Raw genomic sequence first — 22,772 nt, 5'->3', positions numbered from 1 at the left:
CAAGCACATAGATTTTATATATTTTATGGATTTCATTTCATCAAACTATACAAGCAATTCATTCATTCCTTATCACCGGCTAATCATTATCAACTTGATTGAACAGACACTCTAAACACCCTAGACACAACACAACCTAAACAAAAACAACATAATATTTCACAAAAATAAAACAAAACAAGGACTACCACAGACAACCTACCCACTATATACCAAACAAAAAGAATAAATTTCTTCCCCCAAACTTAGTCAATACATTGTCTCCAATGTACAAATAAATTTAAAGAGATGAAACTTACCCAAACCTCGACATCAGATTCAAAAAGGAGGAGGCGGTGAGGGATTCAGAGATGGAGGATAAAGAAAATAATTGTGATCTATCTCATTCATAGAACAACGTTGAACCAAGTCATTCAAACGATCCACCTGATTAAACTCATAGTCATGTCACTGACCCATGTACAAATGCATATTCTGGTGGGATTGGATAAGATATTGATTTTGCTACATAATGTAATCCAGTCGATCATGGGTGCCATGCATTCGAGAATCAATGGGACCCCCAACAACGAGCAATGGCAGGTCAACATGCAAATGATCATTCGATGGAATAGGTACATTGTCAGCATTGGCATTAACAAGAGGATCCCGATTCTCTTCTTGTGATTGATTGCCCATTCAACATTGCCTTGAAACTCGAGACCGTGGGGCTGGTGCAACAATGGGAAGAGGATAATCTTTTACAATAATACGAGAAATGGGAGCTGTAACCTCCTCTAGAATATCAGTGGTATACTAAAGCACATTATGAGTGCGACACAACTCAATAATAAAAGAGCCATGCCCAATACCTTCTGTTGTGGTGCCACGAGATATATGCTTGATACTAGTTGGGATAACACGCCCAAGATCCAAAGAAAGCCCTTTCATTATTGCATAGACCATAAGAACTCGCTGAACAGGAATTGTGGAAAAATGACTCACTGGGAGGAGACGACCACAAACAAAATATGTCCAAGCATGAGCTTTTCGATTAAATTGACACAATGGCATAGTTTGAGCCCCCGGGAAACACACTGTAGCAGCCACTTCCTCATAATCAAAATTAGTAGCAAGGAAATTATAGTACTGATCCTCGACATCGGTTAAAGAAGTAGTCCCCAAAATAGCATTAACCGAACGATGAGTGACTTTCACTGCAACTCCTCTACATTCTTAAGATCTTGCGGATAATTTGCATAAAAATCATATACCAGGGACTTGTTAACATCAGTCAATCTCTCTTTTACAAAATTAGCCCATCCTCAATGCGCTATGTTAGCTCACATAAGCTCATAATTGGGTCCTCATATGGCTCACGTTGAAACTCCATACCTCTTTCAGGAATCACAATTTTACGACACAATTTTTCATATCTATCTACTGCATCTTTACTAACAAAACAACTAGTGTCATAATCCGGTGGAGGTGAGGGGTCTCTTCGACGTCGAGATGATGATGCCCCATTATTCCTTGTTTTTGGCCTCATTGTACACAGATCACAGCCCTTACAATCAAACAAAAATCACCCAATACACCACCAATCCACAAAATTTTCACAACAACTCTACTCAAATTTGGGTAGCAACTCTTCTTGTTTTTCTCCCTTCTCAAAACAATATGAATGCAGAATATAATCCACTAGCAACTATTATCACAATTAAACACCAAAAATCCAAAATCCCTCTTCCAAAATCTTCAAATTAACCTTAAAAATTGATTAATAGAGATTAAAATTTAAGAATGAGTGAGGAAACCTTACTTGATGATGCTCCATAATCAAAACTCATGAGGATGAGTCCACAAATCAAAAACCCATGAGGTGAGAAGCAATTTTCGGATTTGGGATTAGGGCTTGAATTTGAGAAGATTTTGAGAGTTTTAGAGAGGAAGAGGATGAGTTAGGGCTTGGGTATTTTTAATTTGTGGAAGAGAGGGGTGATTAGAGAAGGATTTGATTGAGATTTAAGGTAGAGTGGGTGGTAATGGAGTTAGAGAGAGAGAGATATCAGAGGTGAAGAAGAAGAAGAAGAATGAGTTTGGGAAATAATTGGGGTTTTGTGGTTTTTTTAAAAATCTGGGCCCGATATAGCGTTGGGGGGCTGAGAACAAAATTTTTTTGGGCCTCTCTGGATTGTGCTCAGCGCTGGGGCGCCACTTTTCAGCGCCTAGGCGCTGAACCCTGGAGCAAAATCCCCTCTTTTTAATTTTTAATTTTAATTTTCACGCTTTCCACGGTTCAGAATCAAAACAATATTTAAAAAATTAAACCAACTTTAAACTTAAAACAAAAATTAAAAGCAAATTAAATTGTTCAAAAACTAAAACAAAACAAATCAAAACAAAATAAAATGTTGGGATGTCTCCCAATGGCGCTGACGTTATTTAGCCAGATGCTAAACTCCTGTTCAGATGGGCTTCAAGAGGATGACAGACTTGCATTGATCAAATGAACCTCCCAAATACGGCTTCACACGCTGTCCATTGACTTTAAAGGTCACGTCATTTTTATTCTTCAATTCCAAAGAGCCATATGGAAATACCTTCACCACTGTATAAGGTCCCAACCACCTAGACTTTAATTTACCGAGAAAAAGTTTTAGCTTTGAATTAAACAGTAACATTTGTTGTCCCGGTTGAAATTCCTTGCAAACAAGGTTCTTGTCATGCCAAGCTTTTGTGCGTTCCTTGTATATTTTTGCATTCTCATACGCCTCGTTCCGAAACTCATCAAGTTCATTTAGTTGTAAACATCGGTTTTGACCCTTTGCTCTCATATCCTGTTTAACTTTCTCATGGCCCAGTACGCACGATGCTCTAACTCCACTAGAAGATGACAAGCTTTCCCAAAAACCAACCGATACAAAGACATTCCAATCGATGTTTTGAATGCATTCCTATATGCCCATAATGCATCATCGAGTTTCTTGGACCAATCCTTTCTTGAAGTGTTCACTGTCTTTTCTAAAATGCTCTTGACTTCTCGATTTGAATTTTCTGCTTGCCCATTGGATTGAGGATGATAAGGCAGAGTGGTGCGATGACGAACACCATAACGAGCCAAGAGAGCTTCAAATTGCTAGTTACAAAAGTGACTCCCTTCATCGCTAGTGATGGCTCGGGAAGTACCAAATCAGGTCAAAATATTCTTGTGAAGAAAATTCAAGACAACCTTTCCATCATTAACTTGAGTTGCTGCTGCCTTAACCTGCTTGGACACGTAATTGACAACGAGCAATATATAGTGATTGCTGAATGATGACGGAAAGGGGCCCATAAAATCAATCCCCCACACATCGAACAATTCCACTTCAAGAACAACATTCAGTGGCATCTCATTCTGTCTAGATATATTCCCGGTGCGTTGACATCGGTCATAAGAATTCACAAAAGTATTTGCATCTTTAAATAATGAAGGCACATTGCAATACCTTTGCCGCTGTACGAGTTGCTCCAAAATGACCTCCACAATGGAGAGTGTGACAGTGAATAAGAATCGATTACATCTCATCTTCTGGAGCGCATCGATGAATTATTTGATCCGCACAATGCTTATAGAGAATAGGCTCCTCCCAATAGTAGTGCTTCACCTCTGAGTAAAATTTCTTCAACTGTTGCCTCGACATCTCAGGAGGCACAACCTTTGCTACCAAGAAATTCACATAGTCAGCATACCATGGCATTGTAAAACTATCACTTACCCTAAACAACTGCTCATCGGGAAAGTGATCATTTATTTGCACTTCCTTGTCATTATGGCTCTCTTCCACCTCAAGTCTTGACAAGTGATCTGCTACCAAATTCTCAGTGTTTTTTTTTTATCCCGAATCTCCATGTCAAACTCTTGCAACAGTAAAACCCATATAATAAGACGTGGTTTTGCATCTTTCTTGGTCATCAAATATTTGATTGCAGAGTGGTCAGTGTAAACAATTACCTTGTTGCCAATCAGGTATGGTCTAAACTTGTCAAAGGCATATACAATTGCTAGGAGCTCTTTCTATGTTGTGGCAAAATTCAATTGTGCATCATTAAGAGTCCTACTATCATAGTAAATGGACCAAAATACCTTATCAATTCGTTGGCCCAAAACTGCTCCCACCGCATAGTCACTTGCATCGCACATCAGTTCAAATGAAAGATCCCAGTTTGGAGCAACACTATCGGTGCCGAGATTAACTTCTCCTTAAGTACCTTAAAAGCATTTAGGCACTCTTCATTAAAGTCAAAGGCAACGCCGTTCATCAAAAAAGTGGAAAAGGGCTTCGAGATCTTCGAAAAATCCTTTATGAACTGTCTGTAAAACCCAGCATGCCCAAGTAAACTTCGAACCCCTTTGACTGACACAGGTGGTGGTAGATTTTCAATGGTGGAAATTTTTGCTTGGTCCACCTCAATGCCTTTACTAGAGAATTTATGGCCAAGAACAATACCCTCTTGCACCATAAAATAATATTTATCCCAGTTAAGAACTAAATTGGATTCTTCACATCGCTACAACACTACTTCAAGATGCTTCAAACACTCATCAAAGGGCGACCCAAAAACAAAAAAAGTCATCCATGAAGATCTCAATAGTTCTCTCAACCAAGTAAGAGAAAATGGCCATCATACACCGTTGAAAGGTAGTAGGAGCGTTGCAGAGCCCGAATGGCATTCTTCGAAAAGCAAAAGTACCATAAAGACAAGTGAAGGTGGTATTCTCTTGGTCTTCTAGTGCAATGGCGATTTGATGGTACCTATAATAGCCATCCAAAAAGCAGTAGTAGCTATGGCCCGCTAGTCTGTCAAGCATTTGATCCAGGAAAGGCAAGGGAAAATGGTCTTTCCTTGTTGCTTTATTCAATTTGCGGTAATCAACGCAAATCCTCCATCCCGTCATTGTTCTTGATGGAATCAACTCATTCTCTTCATTCTTTACCACAATCATCCCGCCTTTCTTGGACACTACCTGCACTGGGCTCACCCATGCACTATCAGAAATTGGGTAGATTACCCCGACATCTAACCATTTAAGAATCTACTCACTATCAGAAATTGGGTAGATTATCCCTGGATCTTGGAGCTTTTGAGGAAGCTTCCTTTGTAGTATTGCCCTGCACTCCTCAGTGAGTGCCACTGTTTCATAATCTTCCATTCTCCATTTCTTAGACAAAATTTCTTTCATGAATTTGACGTAATTGGGCATCTGTTCCAAAGCTTCGCCAAATGGAATGTTAATGTGTAGCTTTTTAAATACATCAAGAAACTTGGAGAACTGTTTATCAAGAGTCGTCTTCTGGAGTCTTTGTGGATATGAAATTCTGACATCGGGATCATTGCTAACCAATTGAGTCTTCTCATGGGATGCTAGGTCTTCAGTAACCTTTTGCTCAGCTTGTGGCTCGACTATATCAGAACTATCCCCATATTATTTCTTCTTTTCTTGAGTCCCTTTAGGTGAATGACCCTCATATTCTTTCCCACTTCTTAAAGTTATCGCTTGACACTGTTCCTTAGGATTAGCCACAGTATTGCTAGGCAAGTTCCCCTGAGGCCTATTATTCAACATGCTAGCCAATTGACCCGTATGTGTCTCCAGATTCCTGATGGAAGATCTAGTCTCTTTCATAAACTGAGTCTGGGTATTTTTCAGAGTCAACAATGTAGCTTGCAACTCATTTGGCTTTTCTTGAGGCACTGGTGGTCTGAATTGTTGAGAAGATGACGCTTGAGGCATAGATTGTTGTTGCTGCATGTTCTGAGGCACATTCTACTGATACTAACCCTGAAATTGTGGTTGTTGCCCCTGATTATTTCTCCAAGAAAAGTTAGGATGATTTCTCCACCCAGCATTATAAGTGTTGGAGAATGGGTTATTGTAAGGCCTCTGAAAATTCCCCACTGCTTGAACCTGAGGTGCTCCATAGGAACACTATTCCAAGGATCAATTGTTGAGCACTGAGCAAAAGGATGAGGACCCCCACAAATTTCACATCCAGTGTGCATCTAAATAGCATTGACTGACACCATGGTTTGCTGCAACTGCTTAGTTAAAGAAGCTACCTACGTAGTCAAAGCAGTGATAGCATCAAGCTCATGAACCACATCTGCTTTTTTGTTACTAGTGGTTTTTTCATCAGACCACTGGTGATTATTCATCGCCATATCCTTTGGAAACTCATATGCTTCAGTATCACTCTTGCTCATAAATGCCCCACCAGCTGCGACATCGATAATCGTACGCGTAATACCATATAGCCCATTGTAAAAATTGTGGACTAACATCCACCTCTCAATCCCATGGTGGGGACATTTTCTCTGCAGCTCCTTGAATCTCTCCCATGCATCGTAAAGAGATTCCCCATCAATCTGATAAAAATTATTTATTTCACCCCTTAATTTAGCAGCCTTCGAAAGGGGAAATAACTTAGCAAGAAACTTCTGGGCCAAATCTTGCCAACTAGTAATTGAGTTTGTAACGCCCTGGTTACCCCATCGCCACATGGCTAAAGGGAGCTGTACCCACTTTTGTGACTTTTGCTACTGTCACCTATCTGTTATGGACTGGTAGTCCTGAATGGTTATTATGATCATTGTTGACATTATATCATGCCTTATTGTGTTTTCTTGCTGGGCCTTGGCTCATGGGTGCTATGTGGTGCAGGTAAAGGGAAAGAGAAGCTCACCCAACCTTGAGTGGGGAGCTGAGGAGGTGTTGTGTACATATTTGGCCGCTTGACCACCACGGTCAGGGAGTTCTCAAAGGAACTAGGGGTTTACCCTATTTTTGCCGCTTAGGTCGACGGGGATTGTAAATTTGAAACAATAGCGACCATTTTGTATTGTAAACAACTTGTGAATGTTTTGAATAGCTCATGAGCAGTATATTTACTTAATGGAATGTACCCTTTCCTTTTTACTGGTTTTTCACCTTAGCCTGTTAATAACACTTAGATCACGTTTTTTTTAACCAAAGGACTCGGGTAGCGAGTCAAATTTCCGGTTCACTGTTCACCGTAACTGTTCTGGGGTAACCAGGGCATTACAACTTGGTATCAGAGCAATGCCAAGGTTAAGGTTCCTATAGACTGGCTGGGTGTGTACACACATCACTGAAGTCAAGCTCGACTCATGGTTTGGTAACTATCTATGTGGTTACTTGTATAATTGTTTAAATGTGATATATATGCTTTACCTGTGTGCATGAGATACCATGTTGAACCTGTGCCCTGAAATATTATATCTCAGCAAATGTGTGCTAATTAGTACTGAGATTGCTGGAACCTGCTTATTAGTATGGTTGTTTATGAGTTCTTATGTGATACATGTTGAGTGCTGAATGCCATAAACATGTATCTGTTTGTGAATACTGAATGACTGTGGAATGTGATTATTGTCTGTTTGTTCTTGGACCGTGAGGCGGCAAGAGGTTTAGTTATTACTACCTGACTGGCCATATTGATTATTGTTTCAGTAAGGTATCAGTGATAGAATGAACCCAGGGCAGACAGACATGTCAGCTGGCCAGAGTGATCCAGGCTAGAATAATAACAGTCAGGGTCAAGAGAATTACCAATCCCAGATTCCACAGCCAGCACCTGCAAACTGGCAACAGTTGTTTGAGGAACTGCAGGCTACAGTGTTAAAACAGGGAGAGGAGCTTCATCTCCTAAGACAACAGCAAGTGCCTGTAGTGGCTAGTGTTGCAGAGGCACCTTCTGTGTCGGTGCCAATTACTGGGCAATTGCCTGAGGTTGGAAACAGATTGGAACCTCTTTATGAGCGGTTCAGGAAGCAACAACCTCCTGTGTGTGAAGGCAGTGTAGATCCTACCAAGGCTGAACAATGGATGAGCATGATTACCACTATTCTTGACTTTATGAGGGAAGTTGGTAGTGAGAGGGTGGCCTGTGCTACCTATATGTTTCGGGAAGATGCCCGGATTTGGTGGGAAGTGATTGGTCAGACCAAGAATGTTAATCTCCTGAGCTGGGAGGAGTTTCAGACCTTGTTTAATGAAAAGTATTATAATGACGCTATTAGAGCGACGAAGGCTGATGAATTTATGAGGCTACTTCAGGGAAGTTTATCAGTAACTGAGTATGCCTTAAAGTTTGACCATTTGGAAAAGTTTGCCAAGGAGTTGGTGCCCACTGATGGGACCAGGAGAGAGCGTTTCCTACAGGGGCTACAGCCCAGGTTAGCCCGAGATGTACGCATCACCACTGTGGCAGGAGTTACTACTTATGCACAGGTGGTGGAGAAGGCACTCACAGCTGAGAGTGTAGAGACTAAGATCTGGCGTGATAATGCAGCCAGAAGGGATTTCAGGAGGCCAGGTCCTCCATTTGTGGGTTCTGGTAGGGGTGTAGGCCCCAGTGATTAGAAGAGGAAGGTTCCTGACACCTTCCTAGTTCCAGGTCCTGACAGACGGCCCCGTGGTATTTCTGTGGGTCGTCCAGGTGGTAATGAAGCCTGGAGGTCTTATCCCGAGTGTCCTAGATGCAAGAGGCATCACTTGGGAGAGTGTAGGGCTAGGACCTGCTTCTCTTGTGGAGCGGTGGGTCATCTCAAAAAGGATTGCCCCAAGGCAAGAAAGGAAGAACCCAGGAAGGCAGACAGCTCGGCCCCAGCTCGAGTGTTTGCATTGACTCAAGCAGAAGCTGAGGCTTCCCCCTCAGTTGTTACAGGTCAACTTCTTAGTGCTGGAACCGCTTATAATGTATTGATTGACTCCGGTGCTACACATTCCTTTGTTGCTAGTAGTATTATTGATAGGTTGTGTAGACCTTGTGATTTCTATGCTGTGGGGTTTGGTACTTTGTTACCCACTGGGGAGTTAATGGTATCCAGGAGATGGGTCAGATCTTTGCCAGTGATAGTGGAGGGCAGAGAGTTGTCAGTGGATCTTATAGAGTTGGTTATGACTGACTTCGATATGATACTGGGTGTGGATTGGTTGGCAAAGTATGGGGTAACCATTGACTGCAGAAGGAAGATGGGCACCTTTGAGCCTAAGGGTGAGGATCCTTTTGTGTTTGTTGGTGCTGTGCATGGACCCCGTATTCCTATTATTTCTGCATTGAGGGCTAGGGATTTTTTGCAAGGAGGTTGCATTGGATTCTTAGCCAGTGTGGTTGATACCACTCAGGTCGTGCCAGTGAGACCAGAGGATACTAGACTTGTGTGTGAGTTTCTGGATGTGTTTCCAGAAGATTTGCCAGGGTTGCCACCACACAGAGAGATTGAGTTAGTTATAGAACTGGCACCAGGGACGGAGCCAGTGTCTAGAGCACCATACAGAATGGCCCCAGCCGAGTTGAAAGAATTAAAGGTACAGTTGCAAGAGCTGTTAGATTTGGGTTTTATTAGACCTAGTTTCTCACCTTGGGGTGCGCCAGTTCTGTTTGTAAAGAAGAAGGATGGTTCTCTGAGGATGTGTATAGATTACAGAGAACTGAATAAGTTGACAATTAAGAACCGGTATCCTTTGCCAAGGATAGATGATTTGTTTGATCAATTGTAGGGAAAGACGGTATTCTCTAAGATCGACCTTCGTTCTGGTTATCATCAGTTGAGGGTCAAGGAGGGAGACATACCGAAGACCGCTTTTCGTACCAGGTATGGGCATTATGAGTTTCTAGTTATGTCATTTGGATTGACTAATGCCCCTGCTGCTTTTATGGATATGATGAACAGAGTGTTCAAGGATTATTTAGACCAGTTTGTGATCGTCTTCATCGATGATATTATGGTATATTCTTAGACAGAGTCAGAGCATGAGCAACATCTGAGGTTGGTTCTACAGAGATTGAGAGAACACAGATTGTTTGCAAAGTTCAAGAAGTGTGAGTTCTGGTTGTCTCAGGTATCCTTCCTTGGGCACATTGTCAGTAAGGAGGGGATTAAAGTAGATCCAGCAAAGATTGAAGCGGTTAGAGATTGGCCAAGGCCAAAGAATGCTTCTGAGGTTAGAAGTTTCCTTGGATTGGCAGGGTATTACAGACGTTTCGTGGAAGGGTTCTCAAAGATTGCTATTTCGTTGACTGAGCTGACACACAAGAGTCAGAAGTTTGTGTGGTCAGATAAATGTGAGAACAGCTTCCAGGAATTGAAGCAGAGGTATTACAGCTCCGATTCTGAGTCTTCCGACAGACCAGGAGAAGTTTGTGATTTATTGCGATGCTTCTCATCAGGGTTTGGGCTGTGTTTTGATGCAATCAGAGAAGGTTATAGCTTATGCTTCTTGTCAGCTGAAGGAGTACGAGAATAGGTATCCTACTCATGACTTGGAATTAGCAGCGGTGGTTTTTGCTTTAAAGATATGGAGGCATTATCTCTATGGAGAGAAGTGCGAGATTTATACAGACCACAAGAGCCTGAAATACTTCTTCACCCAGAAAGACTTGAACATGAGGCAAAGGCGTTGGCTAGAGTTAGTAAAAGATTATGATTGTGAGATTCTGTATCACCCAGAGAAAGCCAACGTGGTAGCTGATGCTTTAAGCCGGAAGGGTCCGGGACAGATTCATGGTATTAGGCTGATAGCCAGAGAGCTAGCTGATGACATGACCAGAGCTGGTATAGAGTTGCTGGTGGGCCAGTTGGCCAATATTACGCTACAGTCTACGCTATTGGAGAGAATCAAGGAGGGTCAGTTGAGTGATCCATAGCTGATCAAGATTAGAGAGGATGTTTTGGCTGGAACATCTAGGGACTACACAATGTCTGATTTGGGGTTGTTGAGATACAAGGGACGGATATGCGTTCCATTAGACACTGCATTGAGACGGGAGATTCTGGATGAATCTTATACTACACCTTACTCTTTGCATCCAGGCACCACGGAGATGTATCAGGATGTAAGATCATTGTACTGGTGGCCGGGGATGAAGAGAGATGTGGTAGAGTACGTGGCTAAGTGCTTGACATGTCAACAGGTTAAGGCTGAACATCAGAGGCCAGCAGGGTTATTGCAGCCTCTGGATATTCCAGAGTGGAAGTGGGAAGACATCACAATGGACTTTGTGGTGGGCTTACCCAGGACTGTTGGTCAGCATGATTCCATTTGGGTGATAGTGGATCGCTACACCAAGTCAGCTCACTTCTTGCCGGTGAGGACTACTTATACCGTTGACCAGTATGCAGATCTCTATGTGAGAGAGATCGTGAGCCTCCATGGAGCTCCTAGGTCGATCGTGTCAGATCGGGACCCTACTTTTACTTCCAAGTTCTGGAAGAGTTTACAGCAGGCCATGGGTACACAATTGAAGTTCAGTACAGCTTATCATCCTCAGACAGATGGGCAATCTGAGAGGACGATTCAGATATTAGAGGACATGCTGCGGGCATGTGTGCTGGACTTTGGTGGGTCATGGAGTAAGTATCTGCCTCTGATAGAGTTCTCCTATAATAACAGTTATCAGTCTACCATTGGAGTTGCACCTTATGAGATGCTGTATGGTAGGAAATGCATATCTCCCATTCATTGGGATGAGACAGGTGAAAGGAGATACTTAGGTCCTAAAGCAGTTCAGAGGACCAGTGAGGCTATTGACAAGATTAGAGCTTGAATGCTTACTTCTCAGAGTAGACAGAAGAGCTATGCAGATCCCAAACGCAGGAACGTGGAGTTCCAGGTAGGAGACTATGTCTTCCTTAGAGTCTCACCGTGGAAAGGGGTGAGAAGGTTTGGGAAGAAAGGCAAGCTGAGTCCTAGGTTTGTAGGTCCATTTGAGATCCTGGAGAGGATAGGTCAAGTGGCTTACAGGCTAGCTTTGCCTCCGGCATTGTCGACCGTGCATAATGTGTTCCATGTATCCGCTCTTTGGAGGTATGTATCTGATGAGAGTCATGTTTTGAGTTACGAAGATCTGGAGCTTGAGCCAGATCTCTCCTTTGAGGAGTAGCCTGTTCAGATACTTGACAAGAAAGATAAAGTCCTCAGGAACAAGACAATACCTTTGGTTAAGGTATTGTGGAGGAACATCAAGGTCGAGGAAGCGACCTGGGAGCTGGAGTCAGATATGCGGAGTCAGTATCCCGAGCTGTTCAGGTAAATTTCGAGGACGAAATTTTTGTAAGGAGGGGATAGTTGTAATGCCCCAGATTCCCTAATATGGTTTAATGGCTGGATTAGTAGGCCGGGAGGGCCATAACTGTTTAATTATGCCATTAAATGTGCTTATGTATGTTCATGAGAATTATATTATAATATGATGTTAAATGCATGCATATGGGTCCACATTTTAATTACAGGAGTGTGATGGTCATTTTGCTCGTTGAGAGTATAATTGTATAATTGTATGCATGTCGATGATATGTGTTGAGACCACATTATAATGTGGGTTTGTTCGAGCTATTCGGCATGAGACGATCTTAGAATATTGATTAGCGGTTTAGTCACAACAGGTTTAAGTGTCGGGGCTTGGGTTGAGTCCCGGGGTGATTTTAATGATTAGAGCATTACCGGGTGTTACAGGGTAACAAGTTGTGAATTATTGGTGTTTGAGATTATTGAGAATAGCGGGAATTGGAGAGCGTTAATTATGGTTAATGAGATAGGAGGAAAGTACCAAATATGCCCTTGGGAGACTTTAGGAACTATTAATTGACCTAGGGGTAAAATGGACATTTCACCCCTAGGATAGATATATCCTTTGAAAGCTGAAGAAGATAGTGGAAAAACAGAGTATGCCTAAGAGTTCTCCCGTACCTTCTTCTCTTCACCTTTCTTTGTGGTTTTTGAACCAATTTTGAGGATTTAAGCTTAGGAAGCAAGCCTTGGGAGTTTGGGAGTGTGTTCCATCATTGAAGAGCATCATAAGCTGAGCTTTGGGTAAGTTTTTAACCATGGATTTCTCTTGTTTGCCTTGTTCTGGTTCTGTTTTGCAGCTGAGATTTATGGGGTGAATTCTTGGTTTTGTTGGGAGTTTTGGCTAGGGTTCCCATGCTTGTGATGTTTGGGGTGTGTTAGGATGGTTTTTGGGTTCATTTGGCATCAAGAATAGGATTTGGAAGCTTGGAAATCTAGTTAGAATCGAAGGAGTTGAAGAAGGTTGGTTCAGGGGAGTTTGGGTTTGGAGGTAGCGCTATAGCGCCCACCTTAGGGCGCTACAGCGCTCCTCAGGAGGCTTTTTAGCATATGGGTGGTTCTGAGTATAGCGCTAGGGCACTAGGGGTTGAGCGCTGTATCGCTACCTTGTTCCTTCTAAGTCCCGTTTTGAGTGTTTTTAAGGGTTTTTCACTTGGGGTTTTAATCCTTAAGGTCCGGGATCGAATCTACTCACCGTGTGGGCATGTTTCGAGGTCCCGAGAGTGGTGCTTAGGTTAAGACCCTATTTATGTGGATTCCTATTAACGGAGGTTATCATTGGTTGTGACTAGGTAACCGCTAAGGAACTAAAAGATCGATCGTTCTCAGGGGTCGTCCTTGTTGTATTTATCGCTCGAACCTGAGGTAAGAAAACAGTGTATGGATACAGTTGCACCCTGTATATGTATATGACATGCATGGTTTGCTATTGAATCATTTTGGTTGGTATATGTGGACATGGATTGCATATTAAATGCTAGTGAATGCTGATTACTTGTTTATGGCACTGACTAGTCAGGGACCGACCCTAAAGTCGATGAACACGCATTGAATGACTCTATGGCATTAATGCTGGGCCGACCCTAAGGTCGATGAACTTATAAGCACTTGCCTGGTCTAAGACCAGATGTTCATAGCCAGGGCATATGGCCTCGGTGACTGTTTGTCACATGGCTAGGGGACGCTGTCCATAGTTACGACTCTAGAGTCGGGAGGAAGGTTATGTTGGTGACCAATCACCATGCACCTATCCTGATCACACTTATGAGAGAATCACTTATCAGTTAAGCCCTGGTGACCCTATCGCCACATGGCTAAAGGGAGCTGTACCCACTTTTGTGACTTTTGCTACTGTCACCTATCTGTTATGGACTGGTAGTCCTGAATGGTTATTATGATCATTGTTGACATTATATCATGCCTTATTGTGTTTTCTTGCTGGGCCTTGGCTCATGGGTGCTATGTGGTGCAGGTAAAGGGAAAGAGAAGCTCACCCAACCTTGAGTGGGGAGCTGAGGAGGTGTTGTGTACATATTTGGCCGCTTGACCACCACGGTCAGGGAGTTCTCAGAGGAACTAGGGGTTTACCCTATTTTTGCCGCTTAGGTCGACGGGGATTGTAAATTTGAAACAATAGCGACCATTTTGTATTGTAAACAACTTGTAAACGTTTTGAATAGCTCATGAGCAGTTTATTTACTTAATGGAATGTACCCTTTCCTTTTTACTGGTTTTTCACCTTAGCCTGTTAATAACACTTAGATCACGTTTTTTTAACCAAAGGACTCGGGTAGCGAGTCAAATTTCTGGTTCACTGTTCACCGTAATTGTTCTGGGGTAACCAGGGCGTTACAGAGTTGGTCTGCAGAGAGTTTAACTAACTCTTGGCCCTATCCCTCAGTGAGAATGGGAATATCCTCAACCTTATAGCATCGTCATTCACCCCATTCATCTTGAAAGTGGCACGCAACTCCAGAAAATGAGCTATGTGCATGTATGGATCTTCAGAGGGTAACACACCAAACTGTACTGTACCTTGAACCATTTGGAGGATCACCATATTAATCTCAAAATTATTGGCAGTAATAGTCGGTGGTCTGATACATGTCTGCACCCTTGTAACAGTAGGGAGTACATAATCCCTCAAACTACGAGCAACGAGATTCTGAGCTTGTGCCTGAGTTGGCGCTGCTGGTGGCACTGGCTGCACTCTTTCATTACCATTATTCACCACATCGTCATTATTAGTGTTATCAGCCATGGCAACAACGGAGTTCTCAACCCTCTTGTTTCTACGATTCTGCCTGCACGTCTTCTCAATATTAGGATTAATAGGAACAACACTGTTTGCTCCCTTCCTTCTACATATATAACAAAATTACCTGAAATAGAGATAAACAAATGCAAGCAAACCAAGTTATAAACTTTTTACAGAACAACCAAATTAGAAATAAAATTAATTATTTTGATATTGATAAATTTTTTAGTCTCTGGAAACGGTGCCAAAATCTTGTGCGGATTTTATGCTACGCAAGTATATGTAATCAAAATTTGTAATAAATCTTGGTAAGACCAAATATCGTCCCACGAAGACTGATTTATCAATTGACAATTAATTAATTCTTGATTTCTATCTTGCTAATGAAAATTGGATTTGTAAAATTTAAAATCAAGAAAGCATAAATAATGTAAAGTGCACAAATAAATTAACAACAAGAACATAAGAATGAAATTCACGAACGAGAACAATTGGGAATTCTAATCTTCCCTACTATCCACTCTATTATTCTTTAATGCAATTACCACTGAAATTATTCTCACTAAAATGATAGGCATACAAAAGTATTAACTATTCGGATTAAGAAATAGAAAACTCGACCTAATGTGAATTTCCACCAAATACGGGCATCATCCCGGAACATAAAGGTGGCAAAAGCCACTCTGTCATTACCTACCACCCTCATAAAATCCAGGATGGAGGTAGTCAGGTTCATCCACTGCTTAGCCTTGAGCGGATCTGGTCCTCCTTCAAAGGTTGGAGGATGTTGCTTCCTAAATCTTTCATACAGCGGTTCCCACATGTTTTCAACCTCAGGCTGTTGTACGGCTGGTACCACTGCAGGTGGCATGTCTGGTGTAGCGTTCCCTGGCGGAACCTATTGTCTTAATAAACGGATCTCTTCCTCTTCACTTTGAAGTCTAGCTTGCATATCAGCAAGCATCTGCTGCTAGTTCGCAGGGAATGACGGAGGGTTCTGACCCTGGTTATCATCTCTAGCCTCGATCTCAGTGCTGGCTAGTCGAATTGATCACCTTGGATGCATAACTCTCCAAGTATATCTACAATTAACGACTCAGCTGATCACACAATGATAACATGTTTTTAGAAGTCACCCCACGGTCCAACATCAACGATTAAGAAAATACATGCAACCACAATGCTAACAAGCATTCCAATAACACTAACATACAATAGCAGTGCTAATAAGCATGCCTTTTCATGTACACATAACAGTCAATGGCCATGCCCTATCAGTATATCTCATGCTCCCTTATAAGACATGCATATAAGGCATTTATATTTTATTTAAGCAGTTAAACACATAACCACATAAATAGTTACCAAACCTTGAGTTGAGCTTGTCTTTCGCGGCGAGTGTACATGCCCAGCCAGTCTTCAGGAACCTTTAAACCTAGACCGCTCTGATACCATGTTGTATTGCCCTGGATAACCAAGACCATTACGCTGTGTATTTTAAATAGTGCCGAACTTGCTAATCAAGTCATTTGGATATAAACGTGTAACTAAGAGTAATTAATGGATTTGGGTTTAAAAGTTTTGATCATAGGAACGGTTACTTTCATTTAAAAGGTTAAGTCTGTACATGGGATCCCAAAATAAATATTTACAAGGCATTTACAACTCCAAAGGTAATTACAACATAAGCTGGCCTAAGCGGCAAAACTAGGATTTGACTCTAGTCCCTCTTGAATTCTCGGCCGTGGCGGTCGAGCAGCTACAAATGTACACGCCACCCCTAAAGCTCTCCAACTCATGGCTGGTCCAACTTCCCCTTTTTCTTACCTATACCACATAGCACCAGTGAGCCAAGGCTCATCAAGAAAACTTAAATCAATATATTCAAATAAGAAACATAATTTAAATAACAAGCTTAGCAGCAACAACCTTGCTCAAACAAACACATAGTCCAACTTAAACAACAAATGGGTTAGACAAGTGCAGACTGCATTTCTAATTATTTAGGTGACGTTTGGGCCAAAAAAGTGCATATTGCACTCCCAGGTTGCCCTAGCCAAATGGCTTGCATTCCACACGCTTATCTTCGACCCCAGCTCTCTTAGGTCGAGCTTTCAGATCATGTATAATCAAACATACAATTTGCCTAACACACAATCAGATACACCATACACAAGCATGCCTAATCAAGTAATCATAAGCATATTCATAGTCATATTCATTAACAGGGTCCCGAGCCCTAATCACAACCAGGGTGTAGTTTTCTTACCTCGAGTCTCGAGTAGATAGCGTATGGCGATCCCGAGCGTGATCTTTACTCCCGAGCCCTAAAGGTATAACTTAGTCACAACACAATAATGGACAACCATCAAACACTAGACTATTTAAAAGCTTTAGGGTTAATTCCTAGCCTCTGAGATATCAAATTCTACTAAATCGGGTAGTAGAATCCTTCCCGAGCCTTTAGGTTTGAGTTCCCGTGCTTAAAAATCCCATTTGGCCAAAATCCTCAATTTGAGCCGAGACGCCCCACACAAGCGTTGCGACCTTCTACAAGTCAGAGAGTAAATTCCCTTACTTTCCTAGGCACGTGCCGCGGTGCTAAGGCGGTTCAGAGAACCACGTGTAGCCCCTGAGTTCATGCGGGCCGCGATGCTCCAAGAACAGCGCCGCAGCGCGACCCCGCGAACCCATATTTTTTGGGTTTTCCTGCGTTTTTCTCGAGCCAAAATCTCTCCAAACCCAATCCAAAGTTATACCAAAGTCCCAATTGAGTCTATGACTCTCACAACACAAGCAACACAATTACCCCAAAAACTAAACAACATCCTTACCAAAATTCAAAAACCAAAGCTAGAGTTTAAACCTCAGCCAATAACTTAAACTATAACGAAATCCCCTCAAAGACCAGAGCACATATCTTACCTTAACTGAGATTACGACCTCAAGCTGCCACTTAATCCCAATCCTAGCTTTAGCTCCTTAGATTCCCTGGCCAATTCTCCTCAAAATTCAAAAGCTTTCCAATACTTCAAGAGAAAGAGAGAGAAAGGAGAGAGAGAGGGAATGAGAGATGATGGGTGCTGAGTGTTTCCTTTTTGGTCTTTTTGAAAGCTTCTAGTCCTAACTAAGTCCAACCAAGGCTAGGGAAAAGACCCTAATGCCCCTAACCCATTCACATAACACACATAATAACAATTATACCATCAATGGGTCAAAACTACAAAAATGTCCTTATTAACGAAAACGGGTCCACATGCATATTTAATACACATAAACATGCACAAGTGTTCATATCACAATATAATTCATATATGCCACATAATCACACATATATTCAATTAAATTCACATATTAATCGATTTATGCCCTTCCGACACACTAATTTATGCACTAAGCCTTATTAGCAAATTTGGGACGTTACAGAGAATATATTTTTTAATTCTTTTCCAACCTGTTAAGAATAATCGATGCCTTCTGGTTACCATGTTAAATAAAATTTTCATATAATGAAATAAGTTTGACTAGAAATTTGGAAATGCATATGAATTTACAGCTGTCAATTAACTAAATTACAAAAATTATTTCCTGCGCTAAAAAAATCAGCTTGCCAGTTTATGATGGATATAAAGACATTAATTCTTGTCTTTGAGAAGTGTTAATATTGATTTTTCAGTGAGAATTTAACGTACTTGTAGGTAGCAAGAATACATGAATAATTGCAAAAGGGGAGAGATCTAAGACTGGCTCTTGAGGCAGGACTTAAAAGGTTAGTCTTTTTCTTTAATGGGCATTATATACCATGAATTTTCTGGTCATGCACCAAAAATGTAACCTGAAAATTCGCTAAAGACAAAATCAGAGCTTGAAGAAATAGCCAAATCAGAGGCAGATGTTGTCAATTTAACGCAGAAACTTGATGATCTTGGAATGCAGCTTAATCAACAACGTGAGCTACACCATGGATCTATTCCAAACGTTTGCAATCTGACTAAAAAAAGTCAAGATTTTCAAACCAAATTGCATGTTTTTCCCTCCTAGTTGGGATTCAAATCTCTTTGCATCAACTCTATCTATGATTCCAACATAAAATACATGCTTGGATTTGAATTTGGAACCTTTTTTATCTGGTTCTTAGTTAAATTTTTGTTAACTAACAATGGATACAAGAAGGGAAAAAAAAAATACTGAAGTCGTAGCCCCTTAAAATTTTGGAAGGTCAAGAAATAAGGTAATTCTGCTTTGAGACATTTTTTTAAACAAAATTTTGATTGATAACACTTGCTTTATTACTATTATTTTTCTTTCACAACATTGACTATTTCTTTATCATTGGTAATTATCAGTGCCATTTTAGTGTCTTGGGTGTAACCATTACGTTCTTGATGCAGTTTTTTCTAGTATCAGTATCTATGGAACAATGTTTTTGGTTGGAATTATTAGATTGAGGATAGATGATTTATTGTGGCCAAGGAATTATTATGCTTTGATCAAAGCATTACTTTGGAGTCAGCAAGCTTAACTGATTATTCTATATGGAAAGTTTTAACCGCAGAATCCACAGATTCATATTTAAGATGACAGTTCAATAGATAAACTAATGAAGTTTTATTCTTTTTATACTTCAATCCAGCAAACGAATTCATTTGATGGTGGATTGTGATATTTTGATGATCTTGAACCGGCCTTCGTCAATAGCCATACGTGGCTGTGTCATGAATGAGTATCTAGTAAATATTTGCGAAGATTTTAGTTATAACTTATCATCATCCGAAACATGAAAAAAATAAAAGGGTAATTAAGTCAGAGTTGACTATTTGACACAAGGTTGAGTTGTTTGGTGCATTTATGGAAGTTAAAAACTAAAGATGGATATTAGAGAAGATATGTTGGAGAATCAGGCGAGTCATGTGCATGTTTAAAAAGTGGATGTGGCAAGAGTAAATGTAACTTTGAAAATACCTACATACAACTGGGTTGGAGTTGATCCAGTTTGGTTTGAAATTTAACTGATGAAAGTTATTGTTTGTACAATTTGTTAAAAGAAACTATTGAACTATAACATACTATTTTCTATATCTTCATTGAGGTAACTTCAGTGTTATGGTGGAACAGGATGCTCATTTAGGTGCCACATAAAATGAGAATGAGAGGATGCTTGATTCTTCATCCTTAACAAATAAACATGCACAACAAAACCAGCAGCAGGGAAAAACATCTAGTACAAACTATCGATATGTTCGGGTGTTAGCAGATCCATCTCCTACAGAGCTAGTCGCAGCCAGACGTTATGCACAACCTAACTCAAAGAGGATTGGTACAAAGGGTGAGGTAGGTTTGTTGTATGTTATCTAGTTGGCTTTAATTCTAGATTCACTGATCTTTGCTCCATAATATATATATATATATATATATATATAATTGCATTTTCTTCTTTCTTCTTGCATTGGCAAAAATATGCTTGCTATGGTTAGCTTCTTACATCACTCCAAAGGCTGCACGAGAAAGAACTAGACAATGTTTCTTTCTTTTTCTTTTTTAACACTTGTTCACCTCCAAAACAGGGAGTGAATTTGACAACTTTTGCACTATCAAAGTTGACAACCTGATTAAACTTTTTGAAGGAACTCCAATATATGGACAAAGGCCGAGGTTCATCACAGACTGTCAAAATCTGGAGACGGGTAGAGAAATGCCCTACAATAACCAAGAGAAAGGTCAAGGATCTGATGTCCAAGGCAACCCAAACCCTGAAAAAGGTATAGACTTAGGTAGTCCCGAATTTTTTCAGAACCCGGTGATTGAAGTCCAATTGTTTGAAAGTCCAGATAAGATTAAAAAAGTAGAGAGTAATGTACCCAACTACACAGACAGATCAAAACGATGAAATCGACAAAATACACACATCTTGGACAGAGGAAAGTCAGAAAACCATGCGTCTCTTAACCTGGATGAAGGTCGAGCTGTAGAAGGCCAACAACAATCGTTCATCACTTCAAGAACAAACACCATATAAGAAGTGTTGTACAATCTCTCATTGGTTGTGTTTCTGATTTTCATGTCAGGCATTTGAAAAAGAAAAAGAAAAAGTACAGGTTGTATGTAAAGTAGAGGATGTATCTTCATTGGTCAGTTGTACTGAATCATCTCCTTCACTTGAGTGTAACCGAAATAAGTTTTGTCATCTTAACTGCTATTTGTTTTGGTGGTTCATCCTTGATGTAGAAGAAGCTGGTAAACTGTACTATTGCACACATATGTGGTTTAAGTGTGTTATTTTTGAGACCCCATAGACTTCATGTCTCATCCGTCTCATCTTATACAACCCCAGTAAAATCAAAGCTACAAGGAGCCTTTTGATAATTGATATGTTTATAAATTCAACTTGTCACTTTTTTTTTTCTTTTTTAAAAAAATATTACAAACAACTGATTTATTATTAGAGAAATTTGTGGTAAAACTCACTAAGCAATTATTTTTGTAACACTTACCTACCTAAATTTTTCGACAACAATACTAATTAAATAGTTGATTTTGTTGGGCAGTAGGTCCGATAAAACTACTTAGGACATATAATTACAAATCAAGATTCTCTGTTAGATTAATGAATCTCATAATGTATACAACCAATATAATATTGACATCTCTTTTAATTTTCCTTTTATTAAAAAGTTGCATGGACAAACTTTGTCAGTCAAATTTTTTTTTTAATTTATTAAATATTTTAAAGTTTAATTTTTTTTAAGTAGTTATTAAAAATAAACCAAAAAATAATTTTAAAATATTAAAAAAAGATCTATAATATTATGCCATTAAATTTAAAGGTATTGTAAAAATAATGAAAATAAGTTAAAGACAACCTATATAAATTTTTGCTTGTCATTCATTCATCATTCCAAGGAGAGTCCTACCAAAATAGAAAAATGATGATATTATGTTATTATTGTTTTCTAGTATTATTTTCAAATTCTATGTTCTAATTCACCTTTTTCGAATATATAAATTTTGAATCATGAATCATCAGACCCTAAGTAATGCATGGAAGCACAACTGGCAACTATTTTGACACTATAAAAAAAATCAGTATATTATTTTATATATATATATATATGTGTGTGTGTGTGTTCAAAGGGGATTGATCAATATCATTCGAGAACAACATGCAGCATATATTTAAAGGGATCAGAACTACTTCCAATCAACCGAGTGTTATTTGTACAATATCTACAATAATGTATATGTTTCAACCACTTAAAATTGAAATCAACTCCAAATTTCAAGAATAGGAAAGAAACAAAAAGACGAGTCAAAGAAAGAGCGGGAAATGAAAAGAAACGTCACCTGAGAGATTCGAACTCTCGCAGGGAAACCCCATGTACTTAGCAGGCACACGCCTTAACCACTCGGCCAAAGCGACAATTTATACCCATGTGTAGATACGGTTTTTCGCCAACAATGAATCAAGAAATCCGACAATAGAGATATTAGGCTTTTTTTTTACTAAACTGTGATTAGACAAATGAAAGATATCACAAACACTCACACTTTTACGTGGTTCAATAGTTAAAATCCACTTAGTTCACGAGACAATCTTATTAATCTCTTTAGGGCTATGGGTGAAATTGTTTCTGACAATTTTAGCAGAGTTTCTGTATATCAAGAATCGATCCTTTTTTCTATCCATTTCCGTGGTATTTATAGAGGGTTTTCTTGGACAGCTTCGGGTAACCGCGTACATAAATATGGTAAATAATAAATTCAGATAACCTCCCATTTACATAGGGATACGATTGCCTATGCAATTTACATATGTTATCTCGGGTAATAAATGTGTAATAAAATCTGGGCATTAATGAGCGTATATGAAATCTCCGAGTCTTTTGGGATCCTTACTTGTGC

The 22,772-nt window shown here is 40.1% G+C and overlaps 1 protein-coding gene and 2 non-coding genes across 3 annotated transcripts; 1 reads left to right on the top strand and 2 right to left on the bottom strand.

The window, feature by feature from the left end:
- Positions 1 to 5,059: 5,059 nt before the first annotated feature.
- Positions 5,060 to 5,776, bottom strand: LOC133805939 (uncharacterized). The gene is made up of 2 exons (XM_062244085.1): positions 5,488 to 5,776; positions 5,060 to 5,427 (listed from the first exon to the last, which is right to left on the bottom strand). Exons 1-2 carry the CDS (start codon positions 5,774 to 5,776, stop codon positions 5,060 to 5,062), a joined length of 657 nt encoding a protein of 218 aa, XP_062100069.1.
- Positions 5,777 to 6,316: 540 nt separating this feature from the next.
- On the top strand, positions 6,317 to 6,423 carry LOC133807710 (small nucleolar RNA R71). The gene has a single exon (XR_009879609.1). It is a non-coding gene; the product is annotated as a small nucleolar RNA R71 (small nucleolar RNA).
- Positions 6,424 to 22,208: 15,785 nt separating this feature from the next.
- Positions 22,209 to 22,290, bottom strand: TRNAS-GCU (transfer RNA serine (anticodon GCU)). Its single transcript has one exon. It is a non-coding gene; the product is annotated as a tRNA-Ser (tRNA).
- Positions 22,291 to 22,772: the final 482 nt, after the last annotated feature.

Source organism: Humulus lupulus, chromosome X (genome assembly GCF_963169125.1).
Source record: "Humulus lupulus chromosome X, drHumLupu1.1, whole genome shotgun sequence".
NCBI lineage: Eukaryota > Viridiplantae > Streptophyta > Magnoliopsida > Rosales > Cannabaceae > Humulus > Humulus lupulus.
This window is presented reverse-complemented; position numbering and strand designations above follow the sequence as displayed.